At 34.3% G+C, this 23,206-nt stretch overlaps 1 protein-coding gene across 1 annotated transcript in view; it reads right to left on the reverse strand.

Annotated features, from left to right (window-relative positions):
- LOC145242701 (uncharacterized) overlaps nucleotides 1-6,524 on the reverse strand; it is a 101,578-nt gene extending 95,054 nt beyond the window's left edge. The window contains exon 1 of the mRNA XM_080105833.1: nucleotides 4,885-6,524. Coding sequence (XP_079961959.1) covers nucleotides 4,885-6,277 — 1,393 coding nt within the window. The 5' untranslated portion in view covers nucleotides 6,278-6,524. The remainder of the gene's footprint in view (nucleotides 1-4,884) is intronic.
- Nucleotides 6,525-23,206: the final 16,682 nt, after the last annotated feature.

Consider the following 23,206-nt stretch of genomic DNA (forward strand, 5'->3'; position numbering starts at 1 on the left):
GACACTCTATCAAAAAACCCCATACTAATGATTACTACAATACTATCTCATTAATTACTGTACACGCAATAACCCTTATCCCTGAGTGGCCTCCGGGCCTTGATAAGTGATGATCTCCATGTAAAAAAAAAAAAAAAGAAAAAAAGGGCAATCTAATCTATCTATCTATTTATATATCTATATGTGTGTGTGTGTGTGTGTGTGTGTGTGTGTGTGTGTTTGCGATACGTTTTGAATGAATTCAGTTATTTACGAAAGTGCGTTTTTTACCTAAATGCGAGTTGGGAACAATTTTCCCTTTAACCAATTTGGTACCCCACATGGGGAGCGGTGTATATATTGTTTTTAAAATATAATACAATCTGTGTGTGTGTATATATATATAATATAAAGCTGAATGAGTGTGTGTGTGTGTGTGTGTGTGTGTGTGTGTGTGTGTGTGTGTGTGTGTGTGTGTGTGTGTGTGTGTGTGTGTGTGGTCACGAATAGGCTCCTATATGGTTGACTATTTTAAAAAACTGATTACATATAATGATAGAAGATGTATCGAGACACAGGAATGGGTATGTTTGATCTGGCAGAACGGTGGTTCATTAAAATTGTGGGGTCTGCGTTCGAGCCTGATCCACAAAGTATCGAAATCAAAAAAATTTAAATAAAAAAAAAAACGTTTACAAGTGTTTTTGATATAGATGTACATAAGAATACTTTGATAAGTATGTTTTAACTTAAATAGGGATAGTATAATAAAATTGTGGGTTCTGGAAATAGGCACAAACTTTAATAAAGACTTTTCATATTTATCTGTGTAAGTACACTTTGATAATTATGTTTCAGTTTGAAGAAATATGGTATAATAAAATTATGGGGTGTTCGTTCGCACCTGACCTCCATAGAATGGAAATATGTCACAAAGTTTAACAAAGTTTTTTAGTATAGATCCACAGAATATTGTGATAAGTGTTTCAGTGTGAATAGGTATGGTATTATAAATTATAGGGTTTATCTATTTTATTTTTACTTTCATCATATTTTGCTTTGGATTTTATACCCTTAAATTCAACCTAAATTTACAACCCTTCCTTTTCACAACCTATCATACTTTCATAAATCAGAGTCAATTTTCTGTAGGCTGTTTTTGAACCCAGTCAACGACGGGTACTTTTTAACTGGTAATTAGTAAAAACCTGAAGAGAGTGCTCAATACTATTGCAGAGCAAATATGTTTTATTTTTTTATTACCGTTTTATCTGTTTGGCTACATATGTACAGAAGTGATTGTTAGTAATTGGAAGAAGTGTTTTAGAAGAGCCATATATATATATATATATATATATATATATATATATATATATATATATATATATATATACAGATTGCCTTTGCTGAATCAACCATTGAACAAAAGAAAATATTGAACAAAAAAAAAATTCAAATTGGTTCATATAAGCTAATAATGAAGCCTCCCTCAAGAGATATACAGACTTTTTATACAACGGGAGTGCAGGAGAAAATGATTTCTGTTTATTTAGTAGCACAAATAAACCATAATAATTGACATCTGCATTTAAACTTCAATGCTCTTCAGCAGTTTGAAGGCTTCAAAATCAGTATTATTCAGATTACTGTTCGATGTTATTATGTTTCGGACGATTTAACGTCTGGCCTTCTTCAGGTATGCTTTGTTGAACATAGTAACATGAATGAAATTTTAAACTGAACTTTTGGATTTAACCTTTGAGAGTAGATTGTTCTCGTTCCAGCAGCCATTAAGTAACTTGTAACTGTATTCTTAGTATAGCCCATACCAAGAATTGAACCATCAACTTTTACTTCAACCTGTCACTTTGATAATGAGGCATTTAAGGAGCACCTTTATCCATTACGCCATAAGTCATTGTGTAGTTAGATAAATATTGCCCCAGTTTAACAAAACGCACCTGGCTAAGTTTGATATATCTATATATTAATACGATAGCGTGTGTGTTCTTTTGTGTGTCACACTTACATCCGGGTTGTTTAATTGTTATGTTCTTCTATTTCTTGTCATAAATAATTTTATCAATAATTCTTCATGAGTTTTGGTTTCGGTTTCGACTATAGCTGATGGCACTTAAATCATCTATTTTTTTTATAAATAATTTTATCAAGAATTCTTCATGAGTTTTGGTTTCGGTTTCGCTTATGACTGAAGGAACTCAGTTTTATTTCGGTTTCGATTCAAGCTAATGCACCCAAATCATATGGATATGGATATATATATACATACATATATATATATATATATATATATATATATATATATATATATATATATATATATATATTGAAATCGCAACTTTATAATATGTAAAAATCGATAGAACATTAACTCTATAATAATATACACGAAATCTGCAAGAATTAAAATATCATATTTAAGCGAATTTTACGACCGAGATTTACCAGACATCCCTGCTAGCCTAGATAAATACTTTTACAGTTTTAACAAAAAAGCTACAAAAATATCAGAGCGTCTCCATTTACACTGAACATCTTCAGAATGTCAACATCAGTATATTACACATTACATATGAATGAGCTCCCGTGGAATTTCCACAGGTCCCGCTAGTATTTATTATTAGTCTTAGACTTCGAAATACAAAGCTATAAAGAGCATATAACAATATAACAATATAACACCCCCCTCAATTACTTCGACACATAAATCTGAACATATCACTTTCTATTGTCTGTTATAATTGCTGTATTATGGTCGACATGTTAAAGCTTAATGTCCGAGTGAAGTAAAGAAGAATTGGAAAGTTGTTCAGCTGTCGAAAGTTAACAAACAGCTTATCTTCGAGGGAAGATAATGCTCGGGAATCCAGTGGATGAAGGCAGGAGAGAGAAAGAGGGGGAGGGTCTTTCTTAATTGTTCTCAGGAAACTTTCTCATCATCGTCTGTAATTCCCAAAAGGGTCTAAAGTAGTCATTTTCGGATCTGATGAAATAAATGCGCCATTCAAGCTGATTGGTGGGTCTGCAACCAAATCCCCTAGCAGGGACAGTTCTCCGAAACGAAGCCATCATTTTTTTATGACTGCGACAATTATCATCATTAGATAATGTCGACTGAAAAGGTTTTCACACATATCTTCTTTTTTTTTTTTTTTTTTTTTTTTTTACTTCAGCCATGTTTTTATATTAAAAAAATCATAACATTAACTACACGATACCTCCGTTCAGTCTCAAGAGACAATGGGCATCCCTGAAGGGTAGTTGCGTGTGTAATTGTGGGGTAAGACACACCTCTTCTGAATCGGCACTGCTTGTGTCCAGTGGCAAGGAGAGGCCCAAGACTGACTGGAAACAACGCCGAGATAAGCGGAGAGCACATACAGCGCCTGGAATTTCTAGATAGTCACCCATTTTAGTACTGACCAGGCTCAACGTTGCTTAACTTCCTTGAGCTGACGGGAATCGGTGTGTCAACCCGATTATGCCGTATACTATTAAATACACAAGTTATAGCGAATGGCATCTTATACGTAAAACGCGGAAATAAAAACTAGACTAGAAAATAATATAGAATTGCTTTCTTTTAAAATAGATCGAAATGTTTCTAAAAAGACGAGTTTATGAACTTGAGTTAGCGTTCTTCCTCAGCTAGCGTCGTTCTTACTGTGTTTATAAAGATGGCGACTATATTTTTTGGTCGAGTTTTTATTTCACCTTTTTTGCGTGTACGATAAGACTTATAACTTGCTGTTTTTAATGATTCTCCTTTTTTTCCTAAAGTAAAAATAAGTGCACTTGTGCATAGGTATAATTTTTTGGATTTTCAGTTGGAACATTTGGAGAGTGCATAGCAGGGACAGACAAGTGCAATTTCAGGACTGAATAAAAAATCGAAAGTTTTTTTTTTTTCGTAACAAAGCCAGGATTCTGAAATTTTTGAATGCTTGATTTTTGTTTTTTTTTTGTTAAATATAAAAAACTTATAATAAGACAAAAATAGTTTGTTTTTAACAAAATATTTAATAAAATATGAATATAAAGGTTTTGTAAAACATTTCTGGAATCAAAATATAAGAAACTTATGCGTAGGGTGTTCATGTTTTATTAAAATGCAAAAATATTTTGTTAAAAATATTAATATTGTGTTATTACGAGTTTCTTCTATTTATTTTAATTCCAGAAATGTGTTACTAAAATGTTGTACGGACGCACAAGTGCCAAATTAAGATAGGTCAAAATGCTCTAAAGTACCAATTTAATTTTAAAGTACCAATTTGACTCGCCTGTCAAAAAGTGATCTTCAGAATTATTTGGATCTGTTTTGAAAAAATATCACATTAAAATTGTCGCCGACAAATAAGTTTCATGATATTAAGACCTTTATTATCCAATGTATTTTACAATGGTCTTAAATGGTCGACATTTTTTTCACTTAAATGCGTACGTTCAGTTCGGCTTATATTACCAGCAGTGCACAAAATGGCGACCACTGAAAACCATTATAAAATACATTGGACAAACATGGTCTTACTATTTGTCGGCAACAATTTTAAATGTGATATTTGTTAAACAAACACGGATATCACTAAAAATCAATTTTTAAAAAGGTGGGTGTTTATTTGGTACACATGTGACCAATTTGACCATAAGATGTTTGAGAATGATACCAAAAATACTTTACGTGACTCAAATAGGAATCAACGCTTAAATAAAAGCAACCATCAACGTTTAGGCAATATATTCTGACGGTCCTATGCTACAATTGAATGCAAACAAACAAACAAACAAACAAAAACTATAATTCTAAAATTGGATAAATGCAATTAAAATATTCTTCTAAAGTATTTGCTAATCAGTAATCACTACACTAGTACCGCCACTCACCTGAAACCGGTGGGTCACACGGACCCTCTTTAACGACGTGCACAGGGTTCGATCCCACCCCTTCTTGCCCAGAACCTGATGCCGATTTTAAGTGACAGATATTTTTATAAGTTTTCCCGTCGCTCGCGCACACGGTTACCGCGTACCGACACATGCAGATGCCGACAGTGTTAGAAGATGCGCGCGACTGGGGTGCGAGATTATTGATGGTTCTAGATGAAGAAGAATATTTGGACAGCAAACGAAGAAAATTTTCATCATCCAAAGCTTTCTCATCAGCATCATTATTATCTCCTTCTTGGAATAATAACGAAGTCAACTTCTTTTTTCCGGCGTCGTATTTATTGTGCGCTGGTTTTCGTTTTAAATGCGCACGTTTCTTTCCGTTCAAAAAATCCGTCTCGCCGCCGATGTCCCCGAAACCCGCATATTTAAAACCGCTCGCTCGTTTTAAACGTTCAAGTAACTGGACTTTCTCGCCGTCTGTTTTTGCTGGACCCTTTTGTCTGCTTTCGCCATTATAAGACGGCAAGAATTTTGGAGTTTCTTCGTCAGTTGACGCAACCCGAAACGATTCGATTTCTCCGTTGCTTGTTATTTTTTCATCAACATCGGGAGTTTTATTGGAGAGAAACAAAGGCTTGCATTCAAGATAATCTCCACAGGTTCCAAAATATACAGTTTCTTCTTCATCTTCGTCGTAATCGTAGTCGATAAAAACTTTTTTTCCGTCTGGGTTATCATCAATTTGGTTATTTTTGTCAATAATGTTCTGCTTACTGCTATAAATTCCTCCGTGTTTAAAAAATTTCGGCAATTTTTTGGCTTTTTGTTTTTTGGGGTTTACCTTGTTTATTTGCCCTTTCCTTTTTAGTGCGGGAGTTTTGTTAGTAACCCTAGAAGCGTCTACGTCTACGTTAGAAGTATAGAATCCGGCGCGAGTGGGCGACGAAGCCGACGACGAAGCCGACGACGAAGAAGAAGCGAGGTTGTTAGTTGTTGGGACTAAGGAAGAAGTAGATGTTGTCGGGGCAAAGGTATGCGGGGGTGTTAGTGATAAAAACGAGGAGAGGGGCCGGCCCTTCAGGTTGACTGGGTCCACCTTTTGAGCCGTGCCCTTTTTGTACCTCGGTAAGACCCTCAGACTACAATACTCACCTTCGCTCTGTGCGCATTCACAGCAACCGCAAGCGTCCCGGACGACACCGGATTTGCAGTTTGCCTCATGCTGACGGCAGTCTTTTTCGCACCTTGGATCGCAGTCGTCATCTTCGTCGTCTTCGAAGTCTTCTTCTTCAATCACATCGTCGTAACTTTTCACTCGATTAGCGGACGCAATCATTGAAATCAAACTAAGTCCGAGGAGAACCCAGAGAAGTTTTTGGCCACCCATATCTTTGCTGGATTTGGTTGGAAATTAAATAAAAAATTATGTCGCTTAAATGTTAGAAGCTTATTTGTGCGTGGTTTAAAGTTAGGTAGACGAGTTTCTCTTTATGACTTGGGCCCGGTATTGCACAGGCGCAACTGTCTATCGGAGGAGGAGCGCCTACTACTCTGACGTGACTGAGAAAGTGCGCGCCCCTGCAAAGTGTGTATTTTTTTTTATTTTTACTTCTTTTTTTAACAGAAAACTTTTTGTTGCGAGAAGCCCGCTGCTGCTGATATTATTTCTCCCCCCCCCCTTTCTTCTTTATTCTTTCTTTGTCTTCTTTGTCTTCTTCTTCTTCTTCTTCTTCTTCTTCTTCTTCTCGTTTTGCCAGGATATCATCACCATCGTCGTTGTCATCATTATCATCATTAACATTAACAAGACACGGCTTTTTTCCTGCTAAAAATGTGTGGGATAAGAAAAAAAAAAGATAAAGAAAAAGAAGAAGATGATGATGATGATGATGATGATGATGATGATGATGATGATGATGATGATGATGATTGGAGACGGGTGGAATTAATGTACGTAGCAAATAAGGAAAAAATACTCCTATTTCCATTCTAACGTATTCGTTGTTTCTCTCTATTCCTTCTTCTTCTTCTTCTTCTTCTTCTTCTTCTTCTTTTTTTTCTTCTTCTTCTTTTTCAATTTTTCTCAATTACTTTTTTTGATCCAGTTTTTCGTTTAGCTTCCAAGAAATATATATATTTTTTTATCTTTGGTCTATTTCGGATTTGAGTTGTTTCTTATTGCTCGGGGAAACATCATCCCAGGCATTATGTCCTCCATTTTCGTATGGCAAGAGAACTCCCCTCGGCACTTCTGCATGTCAGTGACATATTAGGAACAGAGACGAGTTATCGGCCCCTGTTTTTCAAAAGAGAACTGGCGCCATGGCGGCCATTATGTGACTGAATCTCAAATACAAACAAGTGTTTACGATAACGCAAAACTATATAACAAAATAAACACAAAAATATGAAAATCGAAACATTTATTGAATAAAAAATGTATCAAAATATAATCTTAATGTATGAATATAATTTCTTTTCAATGAGTGAACTGAAAATAAAATAACAATATAATAAAAAATGAAACATTTATAGATTGTTTTTAAAATTGTTTTTTGTGCAGAAAAATTGTATAAAAATGTAGCAAAATATAATTTTAGTTTGCACGCACTTTTAGAAAAAGAAGAGTTATCGACTCCTGTTCTTTGGTTGACAAGTGACATCTGTCGGCGGTTCTTGAAACTAAAATACACATATTCGCCTCATGTTACTGACATGCAGAAGTGCCCTCCCCTCTCTTCGTTTGAGTTGAGTATGTCCATTTCTGTTAGGGAAAGCCGACGGATCTTATTATCGACTTCGGCTGTTCGTGCGATACTCTTTGAAACAACTAAATCTCGACCTTAAGTCACATCTAGCCCTCGCGGGGAGGTTGGCATCTTTGATTTAGAAGCACAGCTAAACCATAATACTTGACAGTTCAGTTACAGAATAGGGACAGTTCGAATATCTCGCTAATTCCAATTTTGCAATAATGAAATTGATTGCTGATCGTAAATTGTATTTTTTTTGCGTCGTGAAATGAAAATTTTAATTTAACTTTTAAAACTTTGCAAAATTTTATTTTATTTCAATGTTTTAATCGTTGGCGGCCATGATTTTATGGTTTATTTTTATTATATGAAAATAATTTTGATTTTTAAAAGCAAACTTTATACCATAAAAGATGAAATTTGAATTTTTTTTTATAAATAAAAGTCTTTTTTAGATTTTTTTACAAGGTAGTCACCACTTATCAAGGCCTCAAGGCCATTCGAGAATAAGGTTTATGAATGTAAGGTGGTAGTGTAGTCATCGTTAATGGTGTAGCTTGGATAGAATTTTGATATTTAAGAGAACAGCTCAACAAGAAGTTGTTTACATTGGATTTGAAGATTACCAATTATTGTAATCGGTCGGGAAGCAGTCCAGTAGAACAGTGTTCCACAGGTGGGCAATTCTATGAAAGAAACTTTGTTCATGGAATCTGCATTTAGATTTAGGCACAGATGGAGAGTGGGGAAAATTGTAGACAGTGGTTGTAGCTACACGAGTGTTTTTTGTGAAAGTTTAGCAAGGGGGTACCATAAATTGGAGCTCAGACGAGCACTTGCCATGAAAATAGCGATAGAGCAGAGACAGGCTTGCAACGTCTCCTCTGTGGGAAGGAAATTGCCAGAAAAAGAACAGGACATCACCTAATAGGTTTCAAGGCCGGTTTTGAACTCTATCAAGGCTGGATAGGTTGTGCCGAGCAGCTCCTGCCCAGATGTGGCAACAGTATTCCATTTTAGTTCCAGTTTAGGGCGTACTTGGCTCTTCTTGTGGATTGCATCGGCAGCAAGATACCTACTGGAGCAGTAGAGTGATCCAACTATTTTTCCAGCGATCTTGGCAACAGATTTTTTTTTTATTGCATTTTCACCCCAAACAAAGCACGGTGCTACTTTGGTGTAAAGGGCTACTATCTGGGACACAATTGCAGGGATACTATGTAGGGAGTTGAGCAGCAAGATGTTTACATTGCACTTGAACTTCTGCATGTCAGTACAGTCAGGGAAGCAGGAACTCAGAAGGGAATTCCAAAGTCTAGCAGTTCTGAGTAAGAAAGAGTAGAAGGCTTTCTGGCATCTGAGGATATCTACTGTGTAGGGGTGGGATTTTGCTGCTTTTCGGGTTTGTCGGGGGTATTTACGTAGATTGGGTACAAGAACTTGTAGTTTGTCAGAGCATATACCATTAAAATACAGGCAGGGGGAAGCAACATTTCGTCGATAGGACAGAGGCTGAAGCCTACCTGACAGTTCGGTTCCTATCAGGTTGGCGACTCTCTTTTGAACCCTATCCAGGAGTGAGAGACAAGCAGCAGATGCCCCAGCCCAAATCTGACAACAGTGCTCCATACATGGGCGAATGGTGGTCTTGTAGAGGTACAGGATACTCTCAAGCATAAGTAACTTTCTAGCATGGTAGAGAGAGCCCATTTTCTTTGCAGCAGCCTTGGCAATGCTCTCAATGTATCTGTTCCAGTTCATGTTCCCAGTGAACGTTAGGCCGAGGAGTTTGAAAAAAATACTTTCAGGTAATGTATCATTATCCATGGCTATTGGTGGTTGAGAAGATTAAAGGAAACAAGCTTTGTCTTGGCAGCATTGAATGTCACCATCCATTTTTGCCCCTGACTACACTCCACTACAGACTAGAGATCTTCCTCTAGTGTTTCTGCTATTGCCTGTTCAAAGACAGATGTATCTAGAGCTACTGACCTACCTTCCCCTGTTTTGTCCAGTGTATGGTAAACACTTTCAGAGATTACAGTTAGGATATCTGCAGTAGAACGAGCTTGCCTAAATCCATATTGTTGATTGGACAGTAGTTTAGCAACTGTAGGGTAGTGAACTAGAGATTTATTAATTATGGACTCAAATATTTTGGCGAAAAGAAGGAAGAGGCAAATGTGCGATAATTTAATGGGTCAGTTCTTTCGCTAAAATTCTTGTAAACTGATACCACAGAAGCAGTTTTTCAGCAGTTAAGAAAGCGAGATTCGTTAAGGCATTTGTTGAAAAGTTTGGAGAGAACTGGAGCAATCTCAGTGAAGCATTTTTTTTTTATAGTACAGCCGGGATGAGATCAGGTTCAAATGCTTTTGAGGTGTCTAGGTTTTGTATATCATGCACTTAAGAAGGAGTTATTTTCAGATCTTCTAGTGGAGTGTCTGTCCGCAAAGGAATATCAGGGAGGAAATGGTTTGCTGGGTTCAATGTAGAGTTTGATGCAACCGACTGGCAAGCATGTTAGCCTTCCATTTCGGATCAGGAGTGAAGGCGAGTCCCAGAAGCTTGTCAAGACATGGAGTTTCCCCAAGAGAAGAGCAATTCATTTATACTGGGGCCAGATGGGGGTCAGAGCTTTAATTAATTTAATTTAATTTCAAAGAAAAAGTTTAGAAAAAAAAAAACAGTATTATTGTAAATTGATATCCTCAGCTACCCCCCCCCCCCATCAAAATAAAATAATGAATTTTTACTTTTTAGGCGATTATGTTTTTTTGTTTTCCTTAATATTTCAGCAGTTTTCAATACTGTCATCCATTGTATCTTATCAGTCATCCTTCTGCTTCCGATCTCTCCCATTCTCTTTTCAAAGTTTTTAGGTTTTGTTTCTAGTGCTTCTACTATTAGTGGTGTTATCTTGACTTTTTTGTCTTCAATATTCCTTTGAGCTCTCTGGCTAGTTCTATGTTATTTATTTATTCATTTATTATTATTATTATTATTATTATTATTATTATTATTATTATTATTATTATTATTATTATTATTATTATTATTATTATTATTATTATTATTATTATTATCATTATTATTATTATTATTATTATTATTATTATTATCACCGTAAATCGCTTCGACCGTTATCATTCTGAACATACCTTAGATTGAAAATGGAATATTCCAATATCCAATACTCAAATAAAAAAGAAAACTCATGTCACTAATAATACAGTAATAATAAGTGTATACACACACACACACACACGCACACACATATATATATATGTGTGTGTGTGTTTGTGTGTGCATGTGTGTATACATGATGATTGTAACGTCTTGTCAGACGAGTGCCACTCCCTCAGACATTTAAAATCCAGGAGCCCAAATGCCTGAGGGAGTATCTATACAAATATGATGTTACAGAGTCTTAGCCTTGTACGACAGCTTTGAAAGGTCTTGTTTTTAATCCTTAAGGGAGACTAGCCGCCCTCCTCACCAAACAAGTCTGGTGGGGGAACCAGTTTAGTCGCCGGTGACCCGACCATGAGGCAGGTAGTACTGGGTTACATGGTACCAGTAGCATATGACATGACCTGACATATGTGTATACATACATATATATATATATATATATATATATATATATATATATATATATATATATATATATGTATGTATGTATGTATGTATGTAGGTATACACATATGTGTATACATACATACATACATACATATATATATATATATATATATATATATATATATATATATATATACTCGGGGTTTTTTTCAAAAGTAATGGACTAATGAATTCAACGAGGTTGTTAGATAGTGCTCAATAAAAAGAGCTGATAATACTTGTTTATTGTTATATAAACATGGTCACATCCTGCTGCTACAAATAGCCACTTGTTTCAATCAAACAACAGATATCATCAGGCAGCGACTTGACTATTCAAAAGTTCAATGAATAATCTCATTTTATTTTATTTATTTATCTAGTTTATTCATTGAACTTTTGAATAGTCAAGTCGCTGCCTGATGATATCTGTTGTTTGATTAAAACAAGTGGCTATTTGTAGCAGCAGGATGTGACCATGTTTATATAACAATAAACAAGTATTATATATATATATATATATATATATATATATATATATATATATATATATATATATATATATATATATATATATAATTACGCTATTCCCTCGTATTTTACTTGTGAAAATGGAAAGTTAACCAACTTTTTTTGGATTTTTAGATTTTACCTTCATTAGATATTTTACCCTTCACCAGAAATCACCTTTTTCTTCACCTTATTCCCTCTGCTTCGCTAGTTGTTACCAAGTAAGATCTATGACTTGCTTGTAGTTTCATTAAATACTTTTTCAAGAAAAATCCGATCCCGCATTTTGCTAAATCCTACCCTCTGATGAGAAGGAAAGTATTTCTTTGAAACTCTGCGGATTAAAGACAATCCACTTATTTTGTGCTTCCTTTTTTAAAATTAAATATGTTTTTAACTCTTTTTCAAAGTGTTTTTTAACATGTTTTATTAACTACTTGTTAAGGGAAAAGTATTCCCAACTCGCATTTAGGTAAAAATGCACTTTCGCATAAATAATATAATTCGTTCAAAGAGTATCGCTAACAAAAACAAATAAAAACATCTATATATATATATATATATCAAAAACAAATAAAAACATCTATATATATATATATATATATATATATATATATATATATATATATATATATATGTCCACTGTTTGGGGAAAGAATTCCAGCAAAGTGTTCGATCATAAAGAAAAAACGTTCAATATAAGAGTTTAATATTTATTTATTAAAGCTGCACAGAAGGTCAGGAAAACATTGGTACCGTCGGTTTTAAGAGAAAATAAAGGCTGACGAGAGCCTAACATTATTAAGCAATTATTGTTCCTCCTTATGTTAGACTTGAAACCGACGGTACCAATGTTTTTCTGACCTTCCGTACAGTTTTAATATACTAGTGTCTGTAGGCATTAATAATTTTATATATATATATATATATATATATATATATATATATATATATATATATAGAGAGAGAGAGAGAGAGAGAGAGAGAGAGAGAGATAGATAGATAGATATAGATGGCTTCTGTCGACAGGTTCGAATTTATCGACTGGTGCACTGAAGATTCCCAAAAGGATGAAACACTAGTGTCTGTAGGCATTAATAATTATATATATATATATATATATATATATATATATATATATATATATATATATATATATATATATATATATATATATATGAACAAATGATTAATAAAACATGTTAAAAGACATCTTGAAAAAGAGTTAAAAACATATTTAATTTTAAAAAAGGAAGCACAAGATAAGTGGATAGTCCTTACGTGTTTTAAATATTCTCTCCAGTGCTTTTTCTTTTAATGATTTGGAATTCATTCCATTTGAGCTTTTTTCCAAGGAACTCTGCCTTTTGGATCATTTTGGACCATTTGGAATTTACCCATTGGATTGGAAATTTTAAATTCGACCGTTTTGGATTTTACCATTCTTGGATTTTTTACCCTTCACCGGACTATCCATTCATGTGAAATCTTTTTTTCATTTTTCTTTTAGCTCCTATTCCCCTTACCTCACCCTTTTTTTAACCAAGTAGAATCTGTGACTTACTTGTAGTTTCATTAAATACTTGTATATGCAAAATCCGATCCTGCATTTTGCTAATTCCTGCCCTCTGATGAGAAGGAGAGTATTTCTTCGAAACTCCGCGGATTAAGGACTATCCACTTATCTTGTGCTTCCTTTTTAAAATTAAATATGTTTTTAACTCTTTTTCAAGATGTCTTTTAACATGTTTTATTAATGATTTGTTCATATTATAAGCTCTATTTCCTTTTCGGTTTTATTGAGCTTTTACATCTGGTTGAGATTACTTTACTTGTAAATATTAACACTTTAATATTTATAATATATTTTAAGTTTACCATTTTGATTACCTTGGAAAACTTATTGTAATTTTTATCTCATATATATATATATATATATATATATATATATATATATTTATATATATATATATATATATATATACGTATGGCATAGCTTCCTCGGCATAATCATGTTTACATACTGGTTCTCGTTAGATCAGCGAAGTAAAGCAACCTTGAGTGACCAATTTGGAAATTCCAAACTGTATGTAGGAGAACGTCGACACCACCCTGCAAAAGTTGCAAAAATCTAACGAGGAAATACATGAGACTGGGACCGCTTGTGAATTTCATACTCCAATGGAACTTCCTCATTTGGAGGAAGCCGGTTAAACCTGCATAGGATTAGTATCGTTTCCGTGGCTCAGAGGCTAAGGAATGAGCTTTGATCACACTACTATATATTAGGTTCAATATAATAATCAATAGAGAATTCTCTAATAAAAATGTAATCTGCATGAATTAAAATATCATATTTAAGCGTATCTTACAACCAGTCTACGCCGGAGCGACCTGCTAGTATTGAATCAAAATAAAAATTCATGAAATTGTGAAATGAATGAAAGTTTTCATTATATCAAAAAGTATAATTTTTTTTAAATTTATAAATAGTTTTGAACAATCGTTATTGGAAAGCGTTAGACATTTTTATCTTTTTAAAAAACAAATTTTTCGTAATGTTTGAATTCAATAAATGTTCAGATGATATATAACCTATCCCGGGTTACGCCGGCATGTTGGAGATTGTGATTTTGCTAGTAGGTTGGTTAATGCAAAAAGAGTTGAAGGGGTTAAGTGTTGACGTATGTCAAACGTTGTAGTTGAGGTCGACGGTGACAACTGAAATGTCATTCGGTTTGTGTGAAAGAAAACGTAGAAAAGAAGGACAGAGAGCATGGAAAAGAAAGAGAGAAAAATATCCCTTCGCTCGTATGTAAGTAGTCTGCTTTCCGATTTGGGGCGAAACAGACGTGTTGAGTCTAGCTTCTGGTTTTGGGTGAAGCAGATGTGTCGGGTCAGACGCGAAAATGCGTTGAAGAAAAAGAAAGCGCAAAAAAAAAAGAAGTGAGTCGACAATGCGATGTTTTGAACCCCCGCCCGCGTTCACTTGTAGATAAATGAAGTAATCCACGCCAGAAAATAGGCGTTATGCTTTCGTCAGATGCTCCTTTACAGCATCGACCAGTGATGGGAAGAATCGATAAAAGAAGACAAAGAAACAGAAAAAAGATACCATGTTTATCATCGTGTATATATATGTATATATATATATATATATATATATATATATATAGTCATCCACAGACAGTACTGTTTCGCTGTATCACAGCTCATCAGTGCGACTAGACAGGCAACTACCTCAAGCCAGGATCGAAACCCGACCCCCAAACGACAGTCAAGATAACACGACCACATGCACAGACATACACGTAATAAGAGACACATATTATTATTATTATTATTATTATTATTATTATTATTATTATTATTATTATTATTATTATTATTATTAAGAAGAAGAAGAAGAAGAAGAAAAGAAGAAGAAGAAGAAGAAGAAGAAAAGAAGAAGAAGATAAGCACACAAAAACAAAATCTCCTTCCCCCTCGCCCCGTAACATTACATAGATAATTAACGTTTGATTTGGGGTTATTGTACTATTTTAGTGCATTTTTTTAAATTAAAAGTTATGCGAAACTTTAACATTTTCGGATTGGGTCTTCTTGCATTGTCTCCCCCCTCAAAAGAGTTCATCAAAAATGAAAACAAAAAAAATGTAAATAAATAAATAAAATAAAAAATGACAGTAAAATGCACAAGTGACCATTCATTTTCTATTCATTCTTTTGGATTTCCAACGATCAAAAAGAAATCAGTGGAAACAAGCAACCCTAACCCTTCTCCCCGGCGCCATCGTGTCCAGGGAAAATCAAACTGCAAATTCGAAAGTCATGTCGCGGTTAGAATTAAAGTTCTTAGACCAAAATTAAATAGCATGCTTGTTGTGACCCCAAGCCAAAAATATATGGCATTTTTCGATGGAGGCACTGTTCTAAAAAAGAGCCCGTCTTTTATTCTTTTTACTTTCTGAAATAGTCGATAACATAAGAGTCTTTTTATTCTCTCTCTTCATATTTTCTCTCTTCCTCCCCATATCTCCCCCTTTCTCTTGCTGTCTCTCCCTCTCTCTCTCTCTCTCTCTCTCTCTCCCTTCTTCTTCTTTTCCTTCTCGCTCTCTCTGTCTCTCTTTCTCTCTCTCTCCTTCTCTCTCACTCACTCGTTCTACTCTTTCCCTCTATATCGACTTATCTTCCTCTGTTTTATTTTTTTTATTTTTTATTTTTTTTAGCCTCCCTTTTCTCACTTTTCCCCTCTTGCCCTATTTTTTCGCTCCCTGTTTCTCTTAATCTCGTTTTCCGCTTCCCTTTCTTTTACATCAATTTTCTCTCTCTCTCTCTCTCTCTCTCTCTCTCTCTCTCTCTCTCTCTCTCTCTCTCTCTCTCTCTCTCTCTCTCCATCTTCTTCTTCTCTTCCTTCTCCCTCTCTCTGTCTCTCTCTTTCTCTCTCTCCTTCTTCTTCTTCTCTTCCTTCTCCCTCTCTCTGTCTCTCTCTTTCTCTCTCCCTCTTCTTCTTCTCAATCTCGTTTTCAGTCTTTCTTTTCTCTCACTTTACCACCACTTCCCCTTCTCCTTCTCCCTTTCTTTTCTTCCCTCCCCTTTCTCTCTCTCTTCCCTCCCCTTTCTCTCTCTCTCCCTCTCTCCCTCTCTCTCTCTCTCTCTCTCTCTCTCTCTCTCTCTCTCTCTCTCTCATGTGTTCTACAAACCATCATTTTAAGCCATCACACATCAATAAAACGCCATAGCATTCGATTGGTGAAAAAAAAAAAACGGGCATTTTAACATTTTCGAAACTTTTTATTTCTTTCAGTTTTATTTCCTTTTCAACATTCTCGTTCATTCTTTCTTGCTATCGTTTTTTCCATTTAATCATTTAATGCACAGGGAAAATAATGCAGGGATGATTTTGGATCAAACGTTTTGGAAATAACAATCCTCAGTCAATACGAATCTAGTTTTATTTTTAGAACGTTTGATTTTGGAAAAAAGGGGGGTTTCAAGTTTTAATAGAAATTTTTTTTATTTAACGTTTTAAAAAATTTTCACGCGTTTTATTTTATTTTATTTCATTGCGGGGAGGGGCTTCGTTCATGGTTACCATTTTGAATAAGTAATTCTTTTTTTAATGTAAATCGCTCCAGACAAGACATGAAGTCACTTGATGCTAAAAGATAAATACTATTTCAATGTCAAAAACTAGCTAAAAAAGTGTGTTAGCTGGATATATTCCGACCCAGAAAACAGCAATCCCCCTCTGTCAGAAATATTGTTCATAGAATGTGAATACTAAAGGACAAAATAGGGGACTCGAAAGTTATGAGGCTGACTAAAGTAAAAACAGGATCCACTTTCTACTTTCAAGAGCAAAGATAACTCAATCACATTAAACCCAGGTGACATTTTTAAATTGACTAACCATCACACCTGCTAGCGAAACCTCTACATACGGAAGACCGCTTATGAAATTTTCTTAAATGTCGAAAACACTTTTTTATAAAACAAATACAAAATAAATTAACATAATGACTTCTTTCTAGGTTTTTCATGTTCGCTTATTAAAGTCTGTTTTCAAACGAATAAAAAAAAAACAATGTTTTCGATTTACTCTTTATTAAAAGAAGTCAATTTATTTCTTTATCACATGAGTTAATTTATTATTTTGTATTTCAACATTTAAGAAATTTTCTTTTAAAAGTCGATTGTCTGCCCTTGTTGATCCCATATTTCCGCCAGGTGTCGTTAGTTTTTCTACTTACACCCCCACACACTCATAAATAAAATTTATTTTTCTACTTCACCCCCACACACTCATAAATAAAATTTATTTTAAAAATTAAAAAATTAATGTACGCATTACAATTTTTACCATATTTGAGGAATAGAGATTAACGGAAGATTTTCTCTTTTAATTTTGAAATTGGAAGAAAAGTTGCAATTATAAAATGGCGTAATAAAAGATAATTTCAACTTCGCTTTCAATTTTCGGATTTTGTAATCATGCCCAAATGCATTTTATTTTCTTTTGGTGGATTGATAGTTACTACTTGAGTTAAGGGCAGAATAGATTCATTGATTGATATAATAATTAAATTAATGATTTTTTTTTTTTTGCTACGAAACAGTCACTGTCAAGAATTGTAAATGTCAACGTAATTAAAGGAATAAATTGTAAGATGATCAACATCATGAAATTTGAAATATAGACTTTTGTCATTTGTTTGTTATATGCTCTGTAGTTACATTGAGCTTCATAAATTAAGGATTAGTATATAAAGAAAAGGTGAAATTCTCTAAATTCCAATATCAAGTTTTCTCAGTTGGTTGTTTATTACTTTTCAAAAGGTATCCATTATAGAATTGTTTCATATTGCGACTAACAAGTCTTCAAAATTATGGTATTGCTGCATTTTTAGTCACGTACTTGTCAGATATTTACATTAAAAAACTTATAAAAACACCATTTTTGACAACTTATGTGTATTTTTTAATCTTCGCGCCACACTTGTCAAAAAATATTTTTTTTTTCTACTCGTAAATCTTTTTTGAAATAAAATAATAAAAACCAAAGAAGATTATATAAGTATAATTTTTCTCCACATAAATCAACATATCCCATATTCAATATCTGGTATAAAATAATAATGGTGAATATCAGTGGGATAGTTGTGCCTGGTGTTTTTTAACTACTGCTGCAATGTGTGCGCGAATGTGAGAGAGACACACTCTTAATTCTTTTTGAATATATTTTTTTTAACGTTTTTTACTTTTAATGTTGTTTAGATAAGAAAATCCCAGTTCACATAAGTACGAAGTTTAGGATTGCAGTAATATCTTAATGACTTTTTTAATTTAGAGCTGGAATTTAGCGATGTCAAAATATTTAAGAAATTAAATGTCTTTATTAAACAAAATAAAATTAAATGGCTTCTGGCTATAATATTTGCAGCACACCAGTAATCATTCCGCAGCAGCACACCAATATGCGACGACACAGTGGTTGGCAACCACTGCTCTTACCCGATGTATGTCTAGATAGGACACAGAAAAGTTGGTCAATGGCGTGTGCGCTCACTGCGCATGACTGGTGGAGGTTATGTATTTTTTTTTGTTTTTGTTTTCCTGTACATCTCGTTTTCCTATTAGTGGCGGGAATATTCTACAAAAGATACCTTATCTATCAGAAGATCTTCAGAAAGATTAAAAACATTTCAAATTTTGTCGTTTAATTATGATTTATATCCCGCGTTTAAAAAAATGCTGGGTTTATTTATTTATTTATTTATTCATTTATTTTGGATGAGACGAAAATAAATATGATGCCTTACTGACGAGATCTATCGGAAGGATAGGTAGGATTCTTATCAAATCTCAAGTTCCTAGGTCTAATAGACACATGTCCCTTATATTGGCATACATTGTATTCCATTTGCTTTAAATTAAACTCTACATTTTTTTTTTTTAATTTGAAATTATTTTATTTTAATGTGAAGTTCCTTTGTTTTAATTTAAAAGTAAAAAGACGGAGTCGAACTAAAAAGTAATTATTTAGTGCTTGGCCCCGGCTCTGGTATTATCTACTACCAGAAGCTCATTTGGGGTCCAAGACACTTAGGCACCTGGACCAGTAGGGGGGAAGTGAGGGTCGGGGGTCATCTAACTACTTTGCTAGTCATTTTATTGAAACTTTATTTCAGCCATAAACTAAACACTATCACCATAATACCACATTCTCTCCATGGAGTTTATCTACTTACAAGATCCCCAGCTTATGATTTGAAGTTTATTTACAAAAAAAATCTTTATTTACAGTTTCTGAAAAAAATGAAAAAATGAAAAAAAACAAAAAAAAACATGTATGGACAGGAAACAAGCAAAATATTCTGTACAAACTTAATAATTTTTTTCTTTTTTATAAAAAAACATAAAAAGGATAAGATGATGGGGAGGGGGGGAGGTAAACTAAAATACACCCAAAAGGAAAGAAAAAGAAAGCAACTTAACAAAAATGCCGGGGGGGGGTAGTAAGGCCCCCCCCCAACCTAATTCTAAATATGAAGCGCCCACTGTTTTCGACTTTAGTCGGAAAACAAGCAGGTCGTTCCCTAGTGGGGAGTGGGGGATCTAGGGGTGATCATTTGAAAAAATAAATTTAATCGGGATGGTAACATAGGGAATGGACGGAGTCTTCCAAGATAATGCACGTGAGTCGAACTAAAAAGTAAAAATAAAAATAAAACATCGTTGGGTTGATAAGACCTTCCACCCCTTTAGTTCTCTGAATACAATGTGTTTTTTGTTTTGTTTTGTTTTTTGTTTTTTTTAAGATTTCATTCTTTATTACAATATAATTGAATTAAGTATACGTCCCCTCCCCTTCTGGGCGCTATTATAGTTTTCTTTATTTTCATTGGTTGAAATACTATGCTTTCACTTCTATAAAAAGCTTACGAGAATATCACTAGCCAGTTCAGATTCGAAATCGCGAAGGAAAGGTTTCAGGTTATCTCAGAAAGAAAAGAAGAAAACAAAAAAAAAGTAACATGGCCGAAAACGCACTTCCAGAAATGGTAGTGAAAGACGAAAATCAACCTACAGCTGAATCTTCTGACCCAAAGCAATTTCCAATCTCGACTAGCTCAGCAACTGAAGTTTCTGACAAGGACGAAATGCCGGAAAAACCTCCCTCTAACCCAGATGCACAAAAGATCATGCATAGTGTATCGGAAACCTTTTCTCAAACAGTAGCTAGCTTGAGGTCTCTAAAGCTTCCGCCAACTCTACCAGAACGTTTTTCTCGCTTGACAGCGAACCTTGGTCAAATTGGTAAGCAGATCCTTGAATCTCCTATAACCGAAGTTTGTATTCGTTGTGTGGATGCTTTTGTTGATACTTCTGGATTGGTTGTCCGTCGACTGCAGCGGGTTGTACAATCTGACACGGGTTGTCTTAACACCTGTCCTTATTTACAGCACTATCACACCTGTCCATTCGCCCGCAAGTCCTCTTGCTGTTCATCTGAATCCGGAGATATCTTTGAGAAAGACTCTAAGGAAGCCACAACCGAAGTTCTCTCCAAAAAAGCCTCTGAATGCGAAGACCAGAAGCCCGAGATTTCAGCATCTGAAGTTGATCCAAAACTCGCGAACTCTGAAGTCGAAGACGTCCCTAAACAAATGTCGGCTGAAATCCCCGTCCCACCCGGTTCGCTGGAAACCCTCTTCTATTTTTCTTTTACCTGGTTTGTTCTCTACCCTGTAAACGCTGTGGTTGCCTTGCTCAATTTTCTGAGGTCTCTAACCCACGACCTTCACGATTACTACCATCTGCCCAGCACCTATGTGACCGCTGTTGGTGGTCGGATCGTGTCTCCTCGCCAGGCCATTCGTTCCCGACTGCTAAACAGAGTAAAGACCTTGTTAAACGAAATGATCAGTTTATCTGCCGGTGACCACACCATGCCTTTAAAACTGTCTTTAGATTCTCAGATGTCCACCCTCTGGGTTGAGCCTGTATACGAAACCCGTCAACTGACCCCGAAACGGGAATTCTCTCTGGCTGATATTGCTGATTCTCTGATCTCTGACGACGATTACCCTGATCACAACTACCAACCGAAGACGCCTTCAGGTTCTTCTTCCTCTGCGGAATACGAAGATTCTATAACTGTATCTGAAAGCGATCTGTCCGTCCAGGAAGAGGGCGGTTTTCTTGCGCTGAAAGAAAAGGCGAAAGTCGTGCTTGGATCTGAAAATCCAACTTTGCCCGTTCAGCCTGAAACTGCGCAGTTGAAAACTGAAGTTAAAAGCTGAGCCTCATTATTAAACTTTTGTTTCTTTATAGAAGCACGAATTTTAATAATTATTTTAATTTAATAAGACTTCACTTAACTCTGATCGTGTCATGTTCGCTGTTTATGTACCTAACCTTAATACAAATTCTAGCAAATAATTTTCAGTCTTTGTTTTTCCCATAACTGACTTTTATGGGTATCAGTAAGGCAGAATATTTTTACTTTGACTCCTGGACCTTTAATTTAATAAATTGTTGCGTTTATGACTTTGAATTTGTCACTACCGAATCTTGAATTCACACTTTAGTTTAATGATTTATTGAAATTATGGCACTTAAGTGTTCAGAATGTTTTCTCTAATTCGATTGAGTGTAATCCGTTTTATTTTTCACTTGTTAAATCTGTTTACACGTTAAAAATGGCGTACGTTCATTTTCATGTTAGAAAATTTAATAGAAAATTAATAGAAAATGAGGCAAATATAAAAATTGGCTCCTTTTGCTTTTTGATACGAACGTTAAAACTTATTTCCCCTTCAAAATGTTAAATATCAACACAAAATCACTTAAAATTAAGTGACTTTTGTCCTCTTTAAAATAGCTGACAGAATGTTGAGTATTGAGGTTGATTTGCGCTTTAAAATGTTTCTGAATTACCGTCTAGACATGTTAATCCCCCCCCCTTTTTATGCGCTTAATAACATGACTTCGTTTTCCATGTAATAATTCCTTGTTTCACATCTTGTGTATTTCGCAAATAAAGTTTAAAACGTTAATAGGTATTGTTTTCTATTTCTTATATTTACACGTTAATTTTTTTTCTATCCTGAATACCATGAGTTAAATTCTGCTCGTATTAATGTAATTATTCGAATTGCCAGCAACTTACATCCCCAAAGATGCATATTCTAATCTGAGCTTAGACGAGTTATTGCGTATTAATTTATATAATGTAAAACTTTAATTTTATAACGTTAATCACAAAACTATTTTTTTACGCACCCGTAACTTACTAGGTACGGGCAAAATGAATGCCGATGCTGAAAATGTATAAACATTTGGACCCCTCGCTTTACTTAAAAATTCACCAAAAATCGGGAAATTAACCAATTTTAATGAAATTTTCAGTATTTATCAAATGATCGAAATATAATGAATTCTTGAAATCTGAGTGGAACTTTTTTTTTTTTTTTTTTTTTTTTTCCCTTCAATATCTTAGGACTTTACTAATTATCTTTGAAATAGACCCAGAAAACTAATATTTATCTTTAAAATTTTTACAATGAATTTATTTAACTTAAATTAGCTGAACTGGTTAGCTCGCTGTAGAAACCTTTCTCATAACTATTTTTTTTTTTTTTTTTTTTTTTTTCTTTGGAGGAAATTAACTTTGTATTTGAAAAATAAAGGACTAATCAAAGTAGTCGGAAACCTACAAAAAAATTCTAAATCTGCTTTCAAAACTTTTTGTCCCTATTTTTGCGTACCTAATTCCACGGCGTAAGTTTCTTAAGTTAAAGTTTTTTAATTTTTTTTTTTTTTTTTACTTGACTCTAACTTAAATCCATCGAAACAAAAATCGCCAAATAAAATAAATTTAAATTTTTCAGGAATTAAATCTTCCACAACTAATTGGGAAATTTTAT

This window comes from Euprymna scolopes, chromosome 21, assembly GCF_053919585.1.
Source record: "Euprymna scolopes isolate OS-2025 chromosome 21, ASM5391958v1, whole genome shotgun sequence".
In the NCBI taxonomy this organism is placed as follows: domain Eukaryota; kingdom Metazoa; phylum Mollusca; class Cephalopoda; order Sepiida; family Sepiolidae; genus Euprymna; species Euprymna scolopes.